General features: G+C 39.0%; 2 protein-coding genes across 4 annotated transcripts in view; one reads left to right on the top strand and one right to left on the bottom strand.

The window, feature by feature from the left end:
- The window catches only part of UBAC2 (UBA domain containing 2), an 89,127-nt gene that overhangs the window by 7,530 nt on the left and 57,800 nt on the right, over positions 1-23,797 (top strand). The window contains exons 2-4 of the mRNA XM_014873364.2: positions 1,106-1,233; positions 4,389-4,508; positions 6,364-6,470. Coding sequence (XP_014728850.1) covers positions 1,106-1,233; positions 4,389-4,508; positions 6,364-6,470 — 355 coding nt within the window. The remainder of the gene's footprint in view (positions 1-1,105; positions 1,234-4,388; positions 4,509-6,363; positions 6,471-23,797) is intronic.
- On the bottom strand, positions 7,750-12,509 carry GPR18 (G protein-coupled receptor 18). Of its 3 annotated transcripts, XR_015801571.1 has the most exons (3): positions 12,402-12,509; positions 9,964-10,093; positions 7,750-9,061 (listed from the first exon to the last, which is right to left on the bottom strand). XR_015801571.1 is itself a non-coding variant. In XM_014873366.2 (2 exons), exon 2 carries the CDS (start codon positions 9,015-9,017, stop codon positions 8,052-8,054), a length of 966 nt encoding a protein of 321 aa, XP_014728852.1. In that variant the 5' UTR covers positions 9,018-9,061; positions 12,402-12,474; the 3' UTR covers positions 7,750-8,051. The 3 variants fall into 3 exon arrangements, 2 of the variants coding, with proteins under 2 accessions (XP_014728852.1, XP_088015977.1); XM_014873366.2 differs by lacking the exon at positions 9,964-10,093 and having other exon boundaries at positions 12,402-12,474; XM_088159851.1 differs by lacking the exon at positions 12,402-12,509 and having other exon boundaries at positions 9,964-10,096.

Consider the following 23,797-nt stretch of genomic DNA (forward strand, 5'->3'; position numbering starts at 1 on the left):
TCTTGACAGGTAGTAAATGTTTATTGTATTACACTGTTTCATTCAGTTTTTTTCCTTCTGTGCTCCTGCTCTTTACTCCCCATTAGTACTTTTAAAGTAATCTCATTGCTCCTTTTATTATATTAAGTAGAATGACAACTATGGATTTTGTAGTACCCTGCAAAAACAGTTGTCTGAAAATGAATGGATTCTGTGCCATAGTTGAGGTGTTTGGAAAGGAATTAAATGTACTTCAGGTTGCATATGTGAAAAGGAAAAGTCATAGAATAAATAATATTTCACAGTCTCTGTGTTGTCTCGAGTTGTTGGGCAAGAGTTTGTGTTTTATTGCATCAGCTGCACCAACAGGTTAGGGTGAATTGCTGGCTATGCTCCTGCTGGATATTCCACTTGGCAGATTTTAGTAAATGTGAAATGTATATTGCAGATTTTGTTTGCTTGCTTTCTTCTGAGTGTCCTTTCTGAAAGCTGTGCCCCTAGAAGGAAAGAAGTTCTGATTTCACAAACATCCTGATCTAGTAATTTCTTTATGAATAATTGTAATGACTGAATGGAAGGAAGATGAATATCAGATAAATTGACTTAGATATGTTTCTTTGAATGGTGGATCTAAGTGCAATGGTGAGAAAGTCCATTTATTCACATGGTTCCTGCTTCATAGCCTCTAAGAAAAAACTAATCTTAATCCCTAATGCAAAGGAAACAGAAGTATTTAACTCTATGTACATGTGTATTTTGCTGGAAAAACGAGCGATTATTTTATTTCCTGAAATGGGATTGAGCCTTAGGAGGGCAGTATAGGAGGACATGACCTCTGTAGGTGCAAGGAACTTAGGTTTAATCGTAGCCAATTTCATGAGACAATGTTGGAAACAAAATGTCTGGTTACTATTTAACTGTCAGTAATATCGCTAAACATTTCCTTTGATTAGTGTGTTCTTCCTATTTGTTTGCAAGTTTTTGAGAACTTGGGAAGTTGTTGAGCTAAAAAGTCAAGGCATGTCACTGCTATTGTCTTCCAGTCACCTGTTCAAATATGTCACTTTTTGAATGTGAAAGACTTTTCTCTAAAATGGTTTGATTGTTTATTTGTTTTGTCTTTAAGATAAAGCGCCTTTGTCAAAGAGTTTGTTACTAGTCCCAAGTGCCATCTCGATTCTATTGACTCTGCTCTTCCAACACTATCAGAAGTTCTTTGCGTATAATCTACAAGCTGTAAAAGAGGATTTTCAGGTAAGAGTCCGTTCATTTTGTGTGAAAAGAGACTGCAAACTGTGATCTTCTATGCCATTTTTCCCCACAGTCTGTTTCTCCTCTGGTTCTTTCCCTTTGTTCACTGCTGTAGACCAGCTTGTTCTTGCCTTTTTGTATGTCACAGCCAGTATGCTACTTTTTGGAAAACATGAGAAGAACTGATCTGAAACAATCAGCATAGCTTTTCACTTCTTTTTCTTGTCTGGGAAATTACTTGGTTTGTGTCGTTTTTCCTTTCAGGCATTGGCATTTGGAAAGTTGCTGTGAATGAAGTGTGACTTCATACATTTAATAATGCAAGTATTTTGATGTGAATGTCAGTATCTTATTGTGCCGAATTTTGAGGCTGAAGAGGGCTATTTTGATTAGGCATGCTGATTACAAATTATATATTTTAACAATGGAGGCCATAACTTTCATTCTCTAACTAACTGTTGTAGCTAGTTGTGGAAAACAAAACGTTGCCCGTTGAATAGAACTGCTGCTTCTAAATTGAAAATTCCAGGTGATGGGGGAGTTTGTTGTGCTCTTCAGTAATTGGCTGAATTGGTTAATTTCTTACTCATTCCTGTTTGAAACTAAGATACTCTATCTTTTAAGTATTGTATCCTGCAAGGTTTTATTTTAAATTAGAAAGGATCCTATAGTATCAGCTCTAAGTGTTGAAACAATGCACTTCAAAGTGATGAGATAAATTCTGTGGGTATTTGTTTTGGGATGTTTTTAAATTTTTTGAAGTGGCAAACTACTGCTCCATAGAGAAGGGTCAGCAAATGCCTCCTGTGTTTATCTTACCCCACAGATTTTACAATTGCATCAAACAAAATGTATGTAATCAAATTAATGTCTTTGAGGATGCCAGCTGTAGCCTGTAAGTTTTTAAAGAATATTAGACCTAGCTACTGATGCACTGTGCTATTGCAGTCTCTGCAATCTTTCCTGTCAAGAAGAACAGCTTTATTGTAATAATAAATTACAGCTCTGCAAGAGCACTACTCATATTTTCCGTGTCTTGCTGATGCTGTGCAGTGAAAATACATAAACGATGTCTGCCTTTTAAAAATGTTACAGACTAGTGTTTGGGGAGAGGAATAAAAAAGTCTGAGAAACTATTCAAGTTTTAAATGGAAATTGTGTGGGTTTGGGATTTGTTTATTTGTTTGGTTTTTTGTTGTTTATTTCATTTGTTTTCATAGGAATCCTCTCTTTCCATATGTTTGATCTGCTGAGAAACAGTAGTAGCTGCATTTTATTCAAAGAAAAGCTCTCTACTGTATCTTAACCATAAATACATGCAAGTATCTGTAAAAGCTGTGACACTTTTCTTGTGGTTCTTTGGGGAATTTGAGTTTGGATTTTTTATTTCATTAGATTGTTTCACTTATTGCCACAGCCTTTGGAGCAAACTGTGTACTATATCACTGAGTACCTCTGAGATCAGAGAGAGCAGATTGTTTAACTCCTGTCTGGTGCTAATATTCAAATGAGAACTCTTAAAAGAAATTATTTGTAGAATAAATTCACCTGCAAGTATGTGTTTAAAGGAAAGGAATTTTTTCAGGAGCTGAACAAATATTTTGGATGTCAGATTTTAACACTTCTTAAAGCTGGTAAAGAGCACACGAATTAAAGTGTACAGTTGAAGAAAAGTTCATTTGATTTGGAAGGCAAAATATGTACTCTCCAAAACTAAAAGGTCCTTGTCTCCATACAGAGGGCCCTTAAGAGCAGTGAAGATGCTGTGAGTAAAAGATCTTTATTACATCGTATCTATGTATTTTTAAAGGCACAGAGCAGTAAGGCTGGAAGCCTTTCATAGTCTGTGGGAGGGCTGCTCAGTTAGTGTGTGTCATGAGGTATTCAGCTGCAAGGTCATAGCACTGCCAGTCTTGACTTCAGGGGGGATGGTACTCCGGCTAGGATTTAAAATTGGACATGTTGACATGGGATAGTGAGAACAGTGAGTGAAGTGGATTGGGGCCAATACTGTTTAGTGTCTTCATTCATAACTTGGACAGTGGGACACAGCATTCTCTCAACAAGCCTGTGGGTGATGTAAAACTTGGATTTGCAGTTGTTACACCTGTTAGTTCTGCAGCCATTTAGAGTGGGAGGAAAAGGTCAGTAGGAACCTTGGTTCAGCAAAGGCAAATGCAAACTCCTGCATCAGAGAGGAGTAACATCATGCATGTAAAGGCTGTGTGCTGAGCAGCTGGAAATCACTTTACAGGAAAAGCCCTGAGGATCCTGGTGGATGCTTATATTGAACAGGAGCCAGCAAAGCAGCATTGTGACTAAGAAGCCCAACAGCATCCTGGGCTGCATTAGGAAGAGCCTCACAAGGAGACCTGGATGGTGATCATCTATACTCAGTCTCAGTGAGAGCAGTCTGAAATGTTGTCCCTTGTGCTGGGCTCCTGAGTACACAATTGACCTTAACATATTGCAGAGAGTTCAGTGGAGGGCCACCAGGGTGCTCAGGGGCTGGAGCATTTGGTGTTATGAGGAGAGGCTGATTGTTTAACCTGGGAAAGAGAAGGTTTAGGGTGGATCTTACCAGTGTGTGTAAATACCTAATGTGAGGAAGCAGAAAAGGTGGAGCCAGGCCCAGTGAAAGGACAAGAGGCAATGGGCCTGAACTGAAATACAAGAAATTCCATTTGAAGAAAAATGGTTTTACTGTGAGACTGATGGAATAGAGGAACAGTTTCCATCCTTAGAGATGTTCATGACTCAGCATGGCCCTGAGCAAGCTGATGTGATTAGACCTTCTTAGAACAGTTACACTGTACTAGTGTGTATCTAGAGGTTGCTTCAAAAAAATTTTTTTAATAATTCTAAATTCACTAGGATTATGACTTACATTTTTATTTTTAAGTGTAAACTACGAACCTGAAAGTGTATTTGAGTTAATTTCAATTGTTTATTTATTTTAACAGTTAGACATCTGCCTTGAAAATATTTCAAAGAGACTTCTTGAACTCTCCATAACATTCTACTCTGTGTATTTTCCTCCACAACTCTGCTGCATTTCTGTTATCTGACTCTAGTATTGCATTTCCTCTGAGCACAAATTCTGTAAAGAATTTCCTTGAAGGAAGAATCACTTAACATGATTATCATTAACCTTCCAGATTTGGAGACTTGTATGTGGAAGAACAATATGTCTTGATTTGAAAGACACATTCTGCAGCAGTCTGCTCATTTACAACTTCAGAATATTTGAAAGAAGATATGGCAGCAGAAAATTTTCAGTAAGTTCCAGTTTTGAGGTTTTTTTTCATAGAAGCTATTCTATGCAGTTTAGTCTTGTACTCTTGGATGAATACTGCAGTTTTATTTCTAGTGTGTTGTAGAGAAATATATGTTAAAGGGTGTGCTGGTTTCATCTGGGGAAGGACAGACTCAGAGGTTTTTCTCTATGAGAACTTCCTCTGTGAGTTGATGTGACCAATTGAAGGCTGGTTTGGTTATTGACAGCCTGAGAAACCAATTGGAGAAAATTAGTTCGCTCCGTGAACGCACATTTTGAAGGAGGTAAGCCGGGAAAAAGCTCTCTTTTATTTCCAGTGGCTGAGCAGGTAACACCGGCCCGGCCCGGGCTCCCTCCCATGTGGAGGGGGCTCAGAGGCCGCTGGGCCCCGTTTGCAAACCAGGGGACCCGATGGCAGTGGGGAGGAGGAAAGGCTCATTGATGAGACCTTAGCCCTGTTTCCTCCCCCATGGGCCCGTGGCTCTGGGGCCCCGGCTCCTGCTGCTGCCTCGGAGCAGCTTTGGAGGGGCTGAGCCCACCCAGCCCCGCACGGCCTGGGGGAGGCAGCCGGGCCTGGCTGGGGAGCAGCGGTGGCCATGGGCAGTGGGGGCAGCAGCCCAGCCCCAGAAAGGCTGACTGAGATCCCAGCCACCCCGCAGGCCTGGGCCTGGCCCAGATCTTGCAGCTTCTGTGTGAAACTTTAACTCTTTAGTGCTTGGCTAAGACCTGCAGACCTCCAATTTTCTTTTGAATGAAAGGGAAAAAACAGAAAAGATACAAAGTCAGTGAAGCAAGAGCTAAGTTATTTAGATGAAAGGAGAATGAGAAGATGCTATGTAGGTTGTCTGAAAATCCTTCTGTGAAGTTGTAGGGATGAACTGATATTACACTGAATATTCCTATAAACCATGGAGAAAGACATGGGGGGTTGGAGTGTTCCATTTGATAGATTGTTGACCAAAGGCACCTGTGTTGAGAATCCTTCGCCCCGAGGAGAAAAGGGGATTTCTTTTTCTGGAGATGAAGCATGAACAGAGAGAAAGAGAGATGAAGAGAATTTTTGGTTTGGAACAGTTCATTCTTAAAAGTAAATACCCCATGAGTTTAACATGGTCCATAAGCACAGCTCTGGGAAAGCTGTGAAAATGGGAGGAGCCTCATGATTTGTAAATTATTTTCCCGGGTGGATGTGAATCGTGAGAAGTGAAGCCAAGAGAGAACTGTTTTGTTCTCTCCTTGTGGAAAAGTCCCTATGGCCTGACAAGAGGAAACTTCTCTCTCCACAGTGAACTGAAAAGGATTATTTAAGTTGGGAACTGACTGAAGTAGTTTTTTGTATGTTTCTTTTGTTGTTATGAAGGTTGGGAGAGGGAAGGAAGGAGTGGTCTGAAGATCATATTCTGAATTTGCTTTTTCTTTCTCTTTCTTTGTGTAGTTAATAAAGTTTTTTATAACCTTTTAAGTTTTAGGCCTGCCTTGCTCTTTTGCTCCTGGTTCTGTCTCACAACAGAAAATTAGTATATTTAAATTGGCAAATTACAACTATGTCAAAGGGTTTTAAAGATAATGTGGTTTTAATAAATTTAAATTTATATTGATAATAACTTGCAGTCAGTGGATTTTTCTAATTACTGTTTGTGGTTGTATCAGTTGAAAAATATCAGACCCATGAAATTTAATTTTGGAAACAATCTTACTCTTGATTCTTTAGTATCTAGACAAGTAGACCTGGAATTACGTTGTGTTAAAGATTGAATTAGTGTAGAGGTTTTCTTATTTTTTCTTATATTTAGAGATATATTAAAATCTAATTTTGAAATTGTTGAATTTATTCAAATTAATATTTTTCTTTCCAGTCTTTTTTATTGGGTGCTTGGATGCTCTCAGCTTTGTTTGATCTTCTCCTTGTTGAAATCACTCAGTATATATTTGGCATCACCATCAACAGCTTGCCTTCTGGTTTGTAAGTAGCTTCTAATGAATTGGTTATTTTAGATATGGTTTCAAGGGATTGTTTTCTGAAGATTTTATTTTAAAAAACCTTTCTTCATGTAATACTTCAAATTAATTTAATCCTCTTTTGCACTGAAGTGTAAAGGTTCTTGGCACAACTATCGTAATTTCAAACATTTATTTCTTAGCTATGATTTGTGTTTAATTTATAATTTATCCATACGATGATTAGTTTCCAATCTGTTAGTCTCATTACCTCTGTTAACATTATTGCAACATGGGTTGCAGCACACAAATTATTGCTGCATTTGTTCAGTCTAAATTGTTTAGATCCATTCAATTTGTAAAAACTGGAATCAGGTTGTGCTGATTTCTGTCTTAAATCAGAAATGCAACAGAGCTGTAAGTCATGGGCTTTATGTTCACTTTTAAATGCATATGCATTTTGTACTGGTATATTGTATGTTTTTCAAAACTTGAGTGCCAGAGTTTGTTACTCCATTTTGTGCTTGCAGCTGAAGTTCTTATGGCTTTAAGGTGTTCAGTGGTTCCGTTTTTTCATGACCTATGTTTGAGATTTCTGCACTTAATAAAAGATGTGCATTTTACAGTAGAAGCACAGAGCTTGCAACCTTTGTGGTTAAGCTTTTGGTAGGTGAGATCACAGAGACTTGAGTTTCCATGTGTTGTACACTCTGAGGTAGTAATAAAAGCTCTTGGAGTAAGACTTTTTAATATTAAACACCATATTAGACTTTTTTTAATTTCTATTTTTCTCTTTGAAAGTATCTAAAGACTGATTTATAAGGGACAAAAAGCACGTGTTTGATATTATAAAGATACATTTTTGTAGTGTGTGAGTATTCAAAAGAAGTTGAAAGCTTGAGTAGCTGCTACAGTTACTTGTGTTTGTTACCTAGAGTTTGTTGCTTGGACATAGACTGCTAATGTGTCTGGAGAAATCAGTATTTTCCTATATGTAAAAAGATACTTTCTGCAAAAGGTGTCATAGATGTGCACATCCTACCCACGGGTAGATAGTTAACAGTTTTGCTGTTGTACCCTTTGATGGTGTTTTTATGGCTGCATAATGTAGCTAGTTACAAGAAATCTGCATCAAAGATGTTTTTAATTAAGTAAAATAAAAATTTTACCTACATATGCCTTCTCATTAAGTCATAATGAATGTGATCTTGAGAGACTGAAGTTAATTTTAGAAGAGTGGGATAGACAGTAGTTTCAGGAGCATTTGATTATGCAAATATAAAAAAATTAATACATGCATTGCATTATAATTCTTCAGTATTGTCTACTTTATTGTATTAATAGTCACTTTCACATCTGACACTAGTCACAGTCGTTTGAGGTGATAAAAGCATTGGAAAATGTAACATTGATGCTAGGTTTTAGTTCATTTAAGGTGAAAAAACAAAAGATGTTGAGCAAATAGAGAGAAAATTATTATTCTGCTTCTTTCATATTTAGAGTGCAACAAATATATCTGTTACTTTCTGTGTAGCCGAGTGCTTGAATCTGGAAAAAGAATTCACTTGTTTACATTGTAAAAGTCCTCTGACATTTTTTTCTCTCTTTATATCATTTCACTGTTCATATTATTGAGTGATCTTACACTTCCAGTTCGAAAACTTTTCCTGCGCACGCTTCGAAGGTAATTCCGATAAAGGATTACACTGATGACTCTTGCCTGGAATTGCTTGGAAACAATGTAGTATAGTATAACATCCAAGCATGTACTGAGATTCATGAGAAAGGTGGTAAAGGCTGCCCAGGGATTATAACTTGTATTTTCATCTTGCAACATCAGGAAGGCAAAGCAAATGTGGAAGGGTACAAAGCAGATGAGTACCTGAGCAATCAGAGTAACTATAATTCTTATGGATCTCTCCTTGGCCTTAGGCTTCAGCTTGGAAGTCTTGCCGTGAATAAAATTATAAATAATGACTAGGTAACACCCCATCATGATAAACAAGGGGATCAAAAAGAAAAAAATCAATCGACAAAAATTCAAGGTATTTACTTCCTTTAAATGGATGATATCAAGCATTTTCATGCAGGTGGTGAAATTTGAGGCTTGGTCTGGATCAGATCGTAAAAACACCAATGGGGATGTTGTTGAGAGGGTCATTATCCAGATTCCAGTGCAAGCCAGCACAGCTTTTTTTGTATTTTTTAGCTCTTTGACATGTTTGGGCTGAACAATAGCCATAAATCTGTCTACGCTGATAAAAGCGAGCAGCCACAGAGCAATGGCTGGATAAAACACAGTGAAAGCCCCGAGGATCCGGCAGAATGCATCTCCAAAAGGCCACGTTTCTGTCCCGTGGTAGATTATCCGAAAAGGCAAGGAAAATATAAAAACTAGGTCAAGTAACGCGACATTCATCATATAGACAGTTATAGTTGTTCTCTTCTTGGTAGTGCAGCTGAACACCCATAGTGCAGTGGCATTCACCAACAATCCCACTGTGAACACAAAGCTGTAGAAGACCAGTGATGCAATCTTGTATTCTTCTGGGTGGGAATTTTCTGGCATCATAGTTTAATTGAACTTAGGAATAGTTGTTGCACTCCATAAATACCCTAAAATTAGATAAAATATGGGAAGTTATTCTCAGTCAAATAAAATCTGTCTTTAAAAACATACAGGAAGATTGTTTTAGGATGGTGTTTAGTGATGAAACTATTGTTTAGCTCTGAAATGTGCTAGCTTTGTTGCTTTTTCTGACTGCAAATATATTATCATCTTCTGAGGGAAATATGTGTCAGACTTGTGAAAATAGTAATGTTTTAAATAAGTAAGCATGTTTTAATAGAATATTTTAATTATTTAAAGGGCCTTTTAATATAAGGGATCAAAAAGTCAAGATTGACATTTGAGGTGTGCATTAGTAGCTGATAATTAGATTGAAGTAGTTGTATTTGAACTATGAGAACTACTTTCTAAAGAAACTATTTCTTCAAGCTGTCTCTATGAAAAAATTCTTGACTAAAACTAGTTACGATTAGAAAGATGTCAGCATGGCATGTAATGACATTTGGATATGCAGAGAGTATTGACTTTGCTTTTTATCTGTGTAGGACCTACTTAACTCCCAAAAGAACAGATGCTTGCTCATAAAAGACAATAAAAAAACCGTTTGAGTATCTACATAGCTTCTAATACAGTGTTTAATCCCAGGGCATCAGAACCACCCACCTAACATACAAATAAAATGAATAGGTTAATAGACTTCCTGTTTAAAAAAGTAAAAAGAAGGGTAGCAGCACAGTCTCCAGCCAGGCTGTAGGGGAACAGTATTTGTCTGGGGGGAAGAGTTGCTGTCTGGTAGCCAGCTATCCCAGAGCACAGTTATGTTCCTTCATCCAGCTTCTTGGTCATGGGAGTTGGACATCTGAAATGTCACTGTGCAGGCTGAGGTGATGAGAGCTGAAGGAGAGGATCTCTGGTTTGCTCTGGGGCCCGTGAGGATGGCAGACCTTACCTGGTGTTTGCATGAGTGCTTTGTCTAACCTTCACCCCCAGCACTTTCCTGGCTCTTGCTGTGGTCACAGTTTCATGACTTTATGTGGGAGGGTTCCTCTTGTCTAGCCTTTTACCCAGTCCTGTGGCAGCTTTGTGAAGAGGAGGAGAAGGAACAAATTACTTGTTTGTCTGTTCTTCCCACTTGTGACAAACAGCCAAGGAAGTTTTACAGTATCTGTTAGGCACCAGAACTGTTCTCAAGAGCAGAAGGGTTCATAGTTCCTGTGTGCTTTATCTCCAGAAATGAAGAATGCATTAAAAAACAGGTTTATTGTTACTGCCCATCTGGTTAATGCTTTCTCTGTAATGTTACCAAATACTTTCTCAGTGCTGCTGGAATGCATAGGGATTGAACCAGTGTTTATTAATCTGGCATCCTGTTTTGACACTGGCAAATACTAGCTGCTTTTGAGAAGAGTACCCTTAAAGTAACTAACTTAAATATGACCCATTAAATCTTTATATAGTTAAGTTTCTGCCTTGAAATATGAAGTTTGGGCTTCTAATTTTCTTAAAATTCTCCAGTTTACAGATCTATAAAAAAGTTATGCATAGAAATATTTAACCCTTAACTTCAAAGTCTTTTGTTTCAGCTGTACGAAACGAAAAAAGGTGTGTTTTCTGCTCAGATAAGGACATTAGAACATGCAACAGAATTTATGTGTTGTATGGGAGAAGCTATGTATGTAATGCAAAAAAGAGGTTTGGAGGACATCTGTATGAATGCCTCTCACATTCTTCATTGTGTGAAGAACTCTAAAAATAAGAAAAATAAAATAATTAAACAATGCTAGCAAACCTTATTGAAGGTTAGATGGCATATGCTAAAAAATGTTGTGCATGTGCTAGCAGCATAGCTAAAATATTATTGGCACATTGTTCCACTTTCACTACTGCTGTGCAAAATTGTCCAAATGTTGCTTAATACACACCTCCCCCCTGCCCTTGCACATTGTAAGTGGGTTTTTTTCCTCTTTTGTTCTCTTTTTTTTCTCTCTTGCTAGTGATTGTGTATGACAGTGCAGAACTACCAAACTCAATATTCTGAGTGATTTGGCAGGTGAATTGAATAGTAATGTATAAGACAGGTAGAAAAATCCACATGAATATTAAGAAAAATAATGGATTTTAGTTTTAGCTTTGCTCTTGTCTCCTTTGGACTTGCAGTGACTGTAATTGTTTCTAGTCAGGTCATGTTTTTGAAATAACCAGTAGCCTGATGTTGATGGGAAGAAAGGAAGCTGAATCTGGTGTGATTATCTTTCCACGCCTTGTTTGCTGGTTAATTCGTTCGTGACAGTTTTGAGATATATTAGAGAACAGACCTGCTGTAACAAAAAGGGTTTGTTGGGCTTTGTTTTGTTTTTTTTTTTTTCCTTGGTTGTTGGAGACACAGTTTCCCAACTTTGTGAGTTTAAATGCATGACAGTTAATTTTTAAGAACCTGAAATACAACATTTATGTAGGTAAGAAATACTGAGATTTTTAGAAAGCATGAGTTACCTGTCTGCATTTATACACAATTGGAGATATTTTGATTTTTCATAGGTACTTGTCTACATGGAGTTCAGGTTGATATCTCCCAGGTCAGCCCAAGCAGATCTTTGGATGCCTCTGGGTGGATGGTTTTGCCCTAGTTGCCATTTTTCACAATGGGAACATTTACTTACTAGTATTGATTAAAGCACTTGCTGAAGAGCCCCTGGAATCACAGGTTTCTGGAAGACTTGTCTGTGTTAATTCTGAATGATTCCTCTGTTGTTTTATGTATGTTTTATCAAGCTTTTAAATTTTTAATGATAACTGGCATTCTAAATGTCTAATGTGAATTGTGAAGGCCAGCTAGGTGCCCTGTACGAGAACAAGATGTTCACAGCAAAATCACAGTTAAATCTTTTCCTCCAGATTCTTAATGCGGGTTAGGTAACAGTGGTTCCATTTAGAGGACCATGTGTGTATCTCTCCTTCTATTCCCCCTTTTTACTTTATCTATCCCCTATATTTGCTTGCATTTCCCCAAGGAGAACATGGCTTTCAGTGAAACACAGAGACACTAAGTAACACGATCTCCTGGTTTTAGTTTCATGAAAACAAACATTTTTCTTTTAGGGATAAATATACTTACCATTGTTTTCATTTACTGCATACTTCTAAAATTTTTGTTAAAATCCTAAACAACAGTATTTATGGAACTATGCTTTTACAAATGTGATCATTTTTCTTTAAATATTATTTATAGAATGCTGCTGATATTTTGAAAGTGCATTAAAAATTTAAATCTTTTCATTAGTTCTAGAATTAATAACCATGTTTGGCTTCTGAACAAAGAAGTCTCTTAGCAACAAGTATGAACATCCAAGTTACTTCATTAGCACGGCATAAGGAATCATTACTCACCTTCTGTGCTCTACAAAACTTCTTCAGAGATGCTTCTTTCATGGCCCCAAATCTGTAGAAGGCTTAGACTTCCTCTTCTTTGCTCAGCTTCACTTAGCTAAAATAGCTCCTCTTCACAGGCAGGAAACAATGATGTCATCTCACTAGTTTTGAGCTCTTTTATTGGTCATACTTAAAAGTTACTATTTTACATAGGTGTGGTGTCTGTGAACTGATATTTCTATTACCTTTCAACAGTCAAACTTCTATAATATTTCCAGTGTGGTCAGACTGGGCTGGGCTGTTGTACTGCGTATCTTTTCAACTTTTAAATGTTTGTGGTATAATGAAAGCATATTTTATATTAAAGTTTCCATAAAGAGGTGTCTGCAAGAATACACATTTTGGTTATGCATGAGTTTCTAACAAGCACAATGTAAATGTATTTTCAGTAGAGCATAGTCTATGGATTTTTTGTGGAAAACCCCATTTTATTTATATTGCCTTGGATAGTAGTCAGTCTGAAAGTGACAGAAAGTCACTGCATTTGAAATGAGAAGTTTGATTCACTTGAATACACAACTTTGTTTATGCCTGTACTTAAAACATTTTATTAACACAGCACCAATATTTCTATATTTTATTTGCTGTCTAAATTAATAACATGCTTATTCAAGAGCTTTGCTGAAAAATGCTGTATGAAAAGAGGTTTTAGCCTGGAGTAAAATCAGGAGTAAAAAATGGAGTAAAATCTCTCAGCTGTGTCAACAGCTGCAACGGACATCTTAGATGGGATGGGAATATTCACAAAGGATTATAGGTAAAGAAGAATAACTTCCTATGTTTTCTCTTTGTCAACTTGAAAAAAGATCTGCCCTTTAGAACAGCCATTCAGAGAAGGAGCTTATTCCATATTCTCTGTAGAGTAATTGTTGCTTCAGGTCTCTGGCTGGCAATCTTTGGGATGTGGTAGCAGAAAGCTCTGTGTTGAGTAGGGGAACAATAATGTTTTGGTCTCCCCCTGACATGTCATCAAGAATTTGCCAGGATGTTCACTTGGTGCCAGAAGCAACAAAGTCCTGCAGTTCAGAAATAGCCAGAATCAGGTTTGTTTATGGGAACATCTTTCTTCACTGACTGTAAAACTAATGTAGGTTGGTGATCCTCACTTAGTGGTCAAGATAACTTCTGGTGAAAGAAGCTTCTCTCTACTGTAGTCACGTAATTTATCTCAGATAAATTAATTTGTGTTCGCATGTAGGTGTCTGCATAGGTCAGTGTGATGGTTAAAGTGATTAGAGGGAGGGACCTAGATATGATTTTTGGTGTGTAGATTACCTTCAAATAATTCATTTATTCATTTAGGTGAGCTGATATGAAACTTGCTTTTTTGTGATCATTCCAAAGGCCTTTAAAATGCAGTAAGCTGCAAATTATACCCAGATCTCCCTAGAGAAATATAAATCTATTTAAAAGTGCTTAATATTTTAGGACTAAGGAATATCTTAACTAGTGCTGAAAACTCTTCAGTGGCTTTATCATTAGTAAAGCAACTCCAGAGCATGCTTCAGCAGAACAAAGCACTGTTTTCAGCTGTTCAGTAAAAGTTCAATGAAATTCAGTGCCATATGTATACCTCTGGAAGAGAAGAACTGGACTTTTGAACTTTCCTAGGCAAGAGTACTGTATTTAGGAAAAAAATACTGAAGTGTGGAGGCACCTTCCAAGCTGAGCTGTACTGTGAATATGCCAAAACAGGCAAGTGGACAACCAGTGCTTCCCTTAGCGAAAGAGGAAGCACAAAAGTGATTTTCTGGGTTTAATGGAAAACAGGCAGATGTTGAGTTTGGGATCAGAGAACCTATGTGCTGTGAGTTGTCTCTTGGCTTGTTGTCTTTCTTCTTTGGGGAGGGTGGTAAGTGTGACCTGTTGTAGCTGTGTCATTTTGTCTGAAGGGTGGCTGATGTTCTGACCCTGCAAGGGAGGTCATGCCTTGTGAGGGCAGCTGGAATCAAATCCCACAGTTTACACAGGTGACTAACAGCAGCTCAGTTGAGTTTGCCGGCAGGTTAGCCATGCATCTGGTTTGCTGCAGCATGTCAGTCTGTGTTGTGCTTTCACTCAGGCTTTTCACTGCCTTCCTGGTGGAGAAGAGGCAGCCAAACCTCTCTGCTGCTTCTAGGCTGGCAGGCCTTCCCCCCAGGCATGAAGGGGTAGCTCTGTTTAGCTGCAGCAGGCTGAAAAGAGGTGTTTGCAGTACCAGCAGTTGCATACTCCTTGTCTAGGTCCTCGGCTGGCTGCAGCTGCAGGGTGATAAGCATTTGGAAATAAACACCCAAGTCAAAAATTGCACTGCCTGTGGTTTGTGAGAGGCAATGGGCTGCTCTGCAGTGCTGCATTCCCCTGTTACGTTGGTTTCTGCTGTAGGAAGCACCTGGCTCTATTTTTATTTCCTTACCAGCTAGAAACGAGTGCCTTGCATTAGTTTCTCTCAGATGGGTGAGTACTTCCTCTGCTCCAGCTTCTACTGAATTAAATGCTCAGTTCCATGTAGGGTGTTCTTTTGCTATTCTGAAATTTGAGCAGTAGACAAGGTAATTTTAGTTATGCATTATGTTGTGCTAAAGCTGGTTTAAAGTAGTTAAAAGCTAAGCCAATGTACTTCCTGTCTGAGGATAAGGCAAAGTGCATGTGGTCTCTTATGGTGCCTTCACTAACTGGCAGCCTCAGAAGAAATGAGCTTGCAACAACCTCAAAGTGCAGCACTGAAGAGACTGCCTTCATGCTGTTGCTTTTGCAGAATTAATATACTGCTGGGTCTTTCAGTGGTTTAGTCATGGTACAGAAAATTCTGTTTTTCATGTTCACTTACTGTGTAATGTAAGCTTTGTCCAGCTAATACAGAGGAGTTCTGCACACAGTGGGACAGAAGGATTACCCTCTGCCTCAGTTTGGTAGGGAGCTGTCTTGAGTTCTTCTCCTTTCAAACTTTCCACCTTTTGGATCTATTGAAAAGACAGAACTGAAGTTTCTTGCATGGTTCATTGCACCAGCGGTGCAGGAAGCAACTCTCCCATGTCAGTTTGTTACCTTACCAGCTTGCTCTTGTGGGTGAGTTCACATGCAATTTTGGGTTACTGTTCTCAACCTTGAAAACTGGCTTCATTTTTTATTCCCATACTGTGTTCACCATAGTGAATACTTAAGAATAAACTACTGGTTAAATGTTGTCATGGCACTGAATGCATGAAGTTATTGCAGATGTTTCCAGTTTTGCCATGTGTGTTACTCAGAGGCTGCATCAAGGCATAGCTGTCCCTCTTCTCTCACTCATCTGTCTGAGGGGGTATAAATGCAGTGTGCAGAAAGAATGGAAAAGGGAGCAGCTTAAGAGAGCTACAGCTGTACCTGACATGTCTTATTTACTGTCATATTTTGCTTTCTCTTCCCTGTTTTGCTAGTACATGGTATGGTTTGAGGAAGGAGCTCTTGTTTTCTCCCTTTAAAAAAAAATCTACATTCCATGTTTCTCCTGGGTTCACTTGGGGTTTTTTCCTACCCTTCTTCCCTTCCCCTACCACCCTGCACAATCTCTCATAACAACCAGGACACACCCTGTGTCACTAAATAGCCTAAAAATATACAGTGCATCTGGCCTATAGTTCATCTGTTTATCACTGTCAGTCAGCCTTTGAAAGTAGCAATACTTCAAAAATTAATTAAAATGAAAGTTGCATCTCTGAGATGTCTATGATAGTGGGGTAGTGGACTAGAAACAGTGTTCTTCTACACACCAGCAATCTCAGAGTGGCTATAGCCTAGTTCATGGCAAATACCAACACAGCTCCATGCTTGTTGATGGACCCCTGTTGTCTTTGGCAAATTTCTTAAACTGCTGGGTCTGCTCTGCCTTCCCATGCTCTGTTTTGTTGGGAAGCAGCTTTTTTAATTCAAAAAGTACACATTTATCATGACAGATATGTCACAGTTTTTTAAAACCTGCATTAGCATCAGGTGTTTTATTTTCTTTTCTAAAATCTGCATTGTCAGGAACTAGTTAGTTTTTCCAGTTTGGAAGTGTCTAGGAGAGTTTTTTCCCAATACCCTTTCTTTACTAAGTATGTGGTAATTGATGTTTTTACTATTAAACTGCTCTTATAGGTCTCAGGTGAATAAGAAATATTGTTCTGAAACTTGATATGACTCCCAGGAATAGTGTTTCAAAAGAAATATCTTTATTTGGAGCTGCGTGTACTCAGATTCCTTTGATGAAGTCGAGTGCAGGAGTAGGGAAAGTTGTTCTGACTTCTCCAGAGTTCAGGAGTTTGGACAAGGTCTGTCAGTAGCTAGGCCAAGTATATGTTATCAGAAATTAAACAATTAAAAATTGCTACATAGACTTTAGCAGACCAGTGAAGAGTTTAATCAAAAGTGCCTGAAGTGAGAGTGGGCTAGATAGAATTAGAATAAGCACTTCAGATTCAAGGGTGCCTTGCAGTGTGTTCCCCAGCCCTGGCAGGTAGCCTGATTTGCAGAAGTGACAATCTTCTAATGCTGTTCTGCCTGTGTCACCTGTCCCTGGTGCAGATGAACAAGCAGCAGTGTGTTGGGTTTGTGAAGCTTGGCGTGCTGTGGTGGAGTTGAGGTGACATGATGACAAAGGAGCTGGCATAATCCAGGCTGGGACAAAGCAGCCCGGTGCCTGCTGCACAGCATGTGGCTGGTTAGGAGCTCCTCTGGGCAGGTTCAGCATTGTCCTTGAAGGGAAACGAAAGAGCAGCTGAGTGTGAGTGTGCTCAGTGCATCAGAGCACCGGGACAAGGCCAGCTTGTGCTCTGAGCTAGCTATGGTGGACTGCAGAGCCAGCTGCAAGCAGACAGTCAGTGATTTCAGAGTCACTGTCTTTTCAAGTATGGAGCTGGATCCATAGCAGCTGTATTTCCCAACCACCCGTTCAACTGCAAAAATTGTAACTTTTGCACACACACACACATTAAAGGAAAGGAGCTGAAAATTCTGAGCTTTGTCATGGCAAGAGACCTAGGAGAGTAAGTCAGGGCATAAATCTGAAGTTCAATAATTTAAGCAGCGGTTTTCCTTATGTAGGTAAAGATGGCGTTAAGATAGGATGGAGCAATGAAACTGAACTGAGACTTGTGTATTCCGTATTCTCTGCCACTGTCATCCTTTGCCTCCAAATTATACTGCTTGTCAATGCTTTTTTATTTTAGTCTTGGAACATCTGGGACATTGCCTTCATTTGCTTGTAACTGAGCCATGTGCTGTGTGATGATCGGAGCCACCAAATTCATATCACCTACGCAAATAGCAGAAATGAGAGGGAGTGCAAAGCTTGTTTTGAAGAAGGAGTAGTGAGAGAAGAAAGAGCAGTAAAGGTGGCAGGATGTTACACATCTCTGTTTTCCTTCTTTCAAATTTGGCAGCATATGGAGGTAACCATAAGAACTGTACCAGCAGCCCATGGTTCACAGCACTCATTACTGTCTAGATGATGTAGTTTATTTCCAAGATAATGAGGCCTAACCTGTCACAGTTACAGAGCGAGTGATTGACACAGTGTCTTGTAGTAGTGTTCCTGGATCTGGCTTCTCTTTACTGCCCGACAGTTCCTGGCCCAGTGCTTGTACTGCCTGGTGCTAAGGTCTCTGACTCTGGAAAACAGGGTTTAGCCTCAAATAAGAAACAGTTGAGTGAAATGTTTTTGACCTCTGCTGTGGTGAGGACTAATTACTGCATCACTGCTGCCATCTGCGGATCTTTAGCAAGCATAGCAACTCATCTCTGGAACAGCAGAAATGGCTGATGAGTTCATTCCTTTATACACCTGCACTACTTAGACAGTTTTTCAGAGAAACTGATTATAAAGAGTGAAAACCAATTTGTCTGTCCTATGAAAGGGACGTACCACGTGACATGGAAGCTGTGATTGTTCCTGTAGTTACGGAACTTCAAATTCTGTTATTGCTCAAATAGTTATATTTCATATAGGTCTCCCCTTTGCATTTCTGTTTGTACATTAAGATACAATTCTGAGAATGAGTTGTAAGCAAAGACTTTCTCACTGTGCATAGTCTGAATTTACCCTGAAAAAGTGAAGAATTAGAAGACACCTAGTGGAGGAAGAGAAGAAAGATTGGAAACATCATTTACCGTTCTTCTTTTGGCTTTGTTATATAGCACAAGGATAAAAACTCATAATAGAAATTAAGAAACTCTGTGGTTTTTGAGCAACCCTTCTCCTGATTTTGTTGTTTTATTTGTCTGATGTGTCTTTATCAAAATACGACAATAACGACGACTTTCTTTGCATAGCATTCCAGTTTTCAGAAGGAGTGTTCTGAAAGTTTTATGATTAAATTATTTCATGAGAATAAACAATGCCTTCTTTCCTATGTGGGAATAGGGGTCTCCTTTTTAGCTTAGCAGTTGACCCTTGAAGGTTATTTTCGGTCCACATGGGCATGATCAAGTTTTCTTTCTGTCTTTACTGGCAGCTTGGGTTTTTCCTTCTCTTCCTCTTTCCGGAGTTAGGAACGCCTTGTTTGTTCCTCATGTTCAGCCATAGTAAAGAAAGACAGGGATGTGGAAGTCCCTTTGGAATTTAAAAGGAAATCCTGAATCTAATTGTAGATGTCTGTGCCAAACAATTCTGTACTAGTTATCATTTCAGCTATTGTTTGCAAATTGGCTCACTGCAGTGCCCTCTGTCATTTGATCTGAAGGGAAACAAGCTTAAAGGAGTCATTGCATCGTAGAAACATCACTTGTCTCCTATCTGTAGAAGTTCTGTATAAGCATGGATTGCTACATTTTTGTTTTAAGGATCTGATATCCTTGCATATAAATTATATCCTCCTCCATCACAACATGAACGCTTCCATTCCAGTGGTCTTCTATGTATCTCTTCCTTCCCCCTGGATTTGTAGGGCAGTTAATTATTTGATTGCAGTGGAGGAAGAAGGAAGGAAAGGAAGAAAAATGAATGAATAGTTCTTCAGAACGATTGGAGACATCATTAGTGTGAGGAATACTCTGCCTGTTGTAGCCTTTTGCAAAATAGAGAGTATTGGTATGATTGCTCTCCTAGGACTGATGAGGCGGGTAATGAAGTAACTTCACAAAAACAAATGTGCATGAAACAGAAGGCAGGCAAAAAGTACTGCAGTTGTTTCACTAAAGGATTTGGAAATAAAAATGTCTCTTTTTCAGAGTTAAATGACCTTTAAGACTTTCTATATAAGTAACAAGATCTTTTAAAGTTTCCTCTTTGCTTTTATTTTATGCTTACTGAATACTCTCCTTTTGTTCAGTCATCACTTTGCTTCAAATACCTTGGTCTGTAGTTGAGAAGAAGGGTTATATGGTGGTCTTAATGGGGAAGTTTGTTTTGCAAAGAAATCACTTCTCTGCTACAGCTTTTCTATTTTGTTTCTGTTTTATCATGAACAAGCTAAAGAGTTTCCTGACAGCAATTTCTGCCTTACAATACTTACTCATTGGAAAAGTGGAACTATAGCTATGAATCACAAGGAGGTGTGAATGGTCTCTTGACCAAAAAGCACTAAAATTGTGGGAAGCATTTTAATGTTCAAGTATTGTGAAGTAAGCCAAACTGTGTGAATAAGATAAACATTAAAATCTCCCTTTATTAGTCTTCAGCCTTTGAAGATATGTTATGATGTCTGTTACAATATCCACATCATAATGTGGTTAGAAGAAATTTGATTTTTTTACCAAGAATACAAAAGTAGTTAAAAAAATGGCTTGGCCAAAAAATAGCAAAATATTTACCAATAATATTTACAGTAGAAGAGGACTGAGCAGTAGCCAATAACTCAACTGTTCTACAGAATTATGCTTAAAATATTGAACAAGGGATATATGAGTCATATTCTGTATTTAGCTCCAGCTTATTGTCTCTGCCATGAAAATAGGTCATAATAAATGAAGCAAAAATAGCTTGTGTGCTTTGCCATGTAGGTCAACATTAATTGCCATCCTTTGGCTCCACTCTGCCCAAGCATTATGCTAAATACAGATCCTCATAGGATGATTTAATGCTTGTATCAGATGGGAGCTGAGGGTGAAGACCCTCTTCATCCCATCACATACTGAGGTGCAGACTGGTTGATCTGGGCCATTTGTGGGATTGGTGGGGTGGAGAGAAGCAGGGTTTCTGTGCTGAAATGTTGGAGCAGTGGAGAATCAGATATCAGGAGATGGTAGGAAAGGCCTCAGCTCTCATTCATGAGTGGTACCCACCTCTCCCTCCCCAGCACAGGCAGTTGTCATGTAGCCAGACTTGTTAGTGCAAAGGATTCTGGAAGACTGATGCTACCCAGGTGCTCCTCTGCACTTCCTTTACTCCAGAAATATTTAAAAGGTGAAGTTATGGAGCCACAAGTTCAGGTAGCATCTGCATGTTTTGAAAATATTTCTCAGGTGAAGAACAGCTATGAAACTAATAATGTTGAAAAGCAAGTTGATGAAATCATAGCCCTTGAAATTTAGGTGTGTAACATGCCAGGGTCTTGGATCACTACTTATAAAATGTGTTTTCTCTAAGGCAAGAAGTTTGCAGAATAAAAAAATACATATTAGATTCAGAGTTAAAAGCTAATCTCCAACTACAAGTTGGATCATTCCCAGTATAAGGTTCCACTTCTGAGGTTATATGTGTCTGAAGGGCCTCTTGAAGTAGGTGCTTATCTTAAATGAAGTTGCCACTCTTGATTCAGTAGAGTGCCTCACAAATGGCAGTTTGCCATTTACCAGAGTAAGTGTCAAGATCTGCTAGACAGCTCTCTTTAGATTCAGAAAGATTATAAAAGACTTGGCTGTCCCCCACAGGAGCATGATTTTGTTTCCAGGCTGTCCCTGTGCAGGATAGCAGGAGGGCAGGCACTTCACTCAGGCTGGGGTGTGTTGCCTCATATCCCCCTGTACCAAGCGAGCCCCTTGGCAGCGTGTCTATACCTGATGCTTTGCTCGTTGCTTGCCTTGCACCCGGGCATAGTTCAAGAGAGAGAGTGTACGGTGGTGGTAAAACCAGTGCCCTTGGGATTATAGTCTATTGTCATCATTACCAGGTAGGTAGTCACAGATTTCTCTGGCCTAAATCAGGAACCTCCTCTGACATCTTTTGAGAAACAGAGACCTTGTGTCTTTCACTTCCCTATCTGTATATCAGCTAGGCAGCAGCTACAGGCTGGGTGGTCCCTTTGTCCATCCAGGTTCAGCTTACTCAAAGCTGACAGTGTGTATTACACAAGTGTGTATCCCTGCTTTGGTTAGGGATATTGATCATTTCATGGAACTGACTTTATGTGTTGACAAATTATTGAGTGGGATTTTGAGTGCTTAAGTGTGTCATGAGCAGGAAATCTGAGACGGTTTCTCAGAGCTGTTCTAAAAATGTTTTTCTCTGTTGTGAAGCCAGTCAGACATGTAGACACCTTTTCCAGTTTTCTGACAATACAGAGAGATTGGTCAGGATGTAGATGAGTTAGCTGTGATGACAGCATTCCATCTGAGAGGGAGCTTTTGTTCAGGACTATCTGAGTTAACAATGCGGTCACACCACATCTACTTCTTTGCTTTTTGTAATTTTTTTCTGGCCTGGGGATAGCTTTTGGGCTTGGTAAAGTATGTCCACTAAATCCTTAAGTGAGAAACAGTCAAGAAGAAGCACTTACTCTGTTGCAGTTCATAGATGAGCTGATTTCTCACTGGTATGAGACAAAATATATTTTTCAATTTTAAAACTTTCCTTCCATTTTTTACCTTTTTATTTCTGTGTCTTGTACACTTAAGAAAATAAAATCAGTTCCATAAGGGGATATTCAGCAGTAATCTCTGTGCTTTTCTGTGGAGAGTTTTTCTATTTCTTGTCACCAGGGGTTTTAGCAAGGGCTTGATGAGAGGTGGTTTTGTGTGTTTTGCCTTCACTTAATGATCATTTTTCTTAGTGAGATGTTTGTTTGATGCAGTCTTTCCTCACTCTACAGCTCTTTGAGATGGTGGTCACCAGCTTTTTTCACCCATTGATAGTGTTTTGGTCATTGTGTGCTCTGCCACAAGTCTGAAAGAAGACTGAAGCCTGTGTGCCTGGAACAGTAGAACATCATGTGCTTCTCCTCTTTGCTTTTTTTAAGATTCTCCTCAGAATTCATCCTACATTCCTGTATCACTTGTCAGAAAATCAACTTGCTGGTGTTTCATTTAAACCCTTCTTTTTTTAGAACTGGGGCATTTCTTTACCGCCTGGACATCAAGTACTTTCTTCTTTTTATATTTCTAAAGGTTGTTCAGGAGTGTTTCTTGCTTCTTCAGTGCAATAACTGTCTCTGTACAGGCTGTTGTAGTAAACAGGTGAATGTGAGATGACAAGGGAGCTCGAGGCAAACACAAGTCTGGGGCCCCACAGTGGAATCACTGTGCTCCTTCTTCAAGCAGCATTTTTTTGGGCTGTGGTTAAGAGAAGTGAGTGCAATAATCCAAGTGAATGCTCCTGCAAATTCATTCAAAGGAATAAAAGGACTTCTTGCTTATAACTGGAGACAAGAATGTACTATCTGTATGCATATCTCCATCTTCCCATCTATTTGTGAGGCCCTTCTGTGTGTCAGAAGTTTGAGATAAGCAAATGGAAAAGTTAGGGTGTGTTTTACTCCTTCCACGCTGTGTTCAGCCAAAAAGGGGAGAAGACAAGAGTCCACCTATCTGGCATTAAGCTGAAATATCTTTGCCCTTAAGTGCTTAAGTAATGCACTTCCAGACTCTGACTGATTTATCCCATCCCAAAAAAAAAAAAAAATCTTGCGCCAAATATGCATAGCAGGGATTCATTTAAAGTAATTTCTGCTTAATATAGGAGTGATTGTGAAAAGAGCTGATAAAGTAAGGGGACAGGTCCAGAAAACAAGAACAAATGTATTTAGACTCTTGAGGGAAATAGGAAGATCTTAACCTGTGGGGCAGAAGAGACAGAGCAATGGTAGACAAAAAAACCCCGTATTAAATGCAAAGTGACGCTTGGTCAGTGTAAGGGAGTCTGAGGCGTCTGAACTGAGGGCTCTGACTCGCATCCAACTGATGGAAAAGTGGTACTCATTCAAATCATAATCATGGTTCCCAGCCGTGTTCTCCACTTCTCTGCCAATGCCTTGCACAGGAGGCAGCAAGAACAAGCACGTGTGTCTTGGTTTCACTTGCTGAATGTGCAGTTTTGTAGCAGCGTTGTAGCTGGTTGAAGTGTAGGCTGCTGCTTACAGAGCAACCAATTGGCTGTCTCCTGTACTTTCCTATCTACCACTTGCAGCACAAGTCATCTGACTTCTAACAGGCAGTGCTTATCAGGAGATAATGTTTGAAAATAAAACATATATACACTTATG

The sequence above is a fragment of the Sturnus vulgaris genome, chromosome 2 (assembly GCF_052056855.1).
Source record: "Sturnus vulgaris isolate bStuVul1 chromosome 2, bStuVul1.hap1, whole genome shotgun sequence".
Lineage (NCBI taxonomy): Eukaryota > Metazoa > Chordata > Aves > Passeriformes > Sturnidae > Sturnus > Sturnus vulgaris.

Bases quoted from the DNA above. Each gene is read 5' to 3' on its own strand.
- GPR18 (XM_014873366.2), bottom strand. From the start codon at position 9,017: ATGATGCCAGAAAATTCCCACCCAGAAGAATACAAGATTGCATCACTG.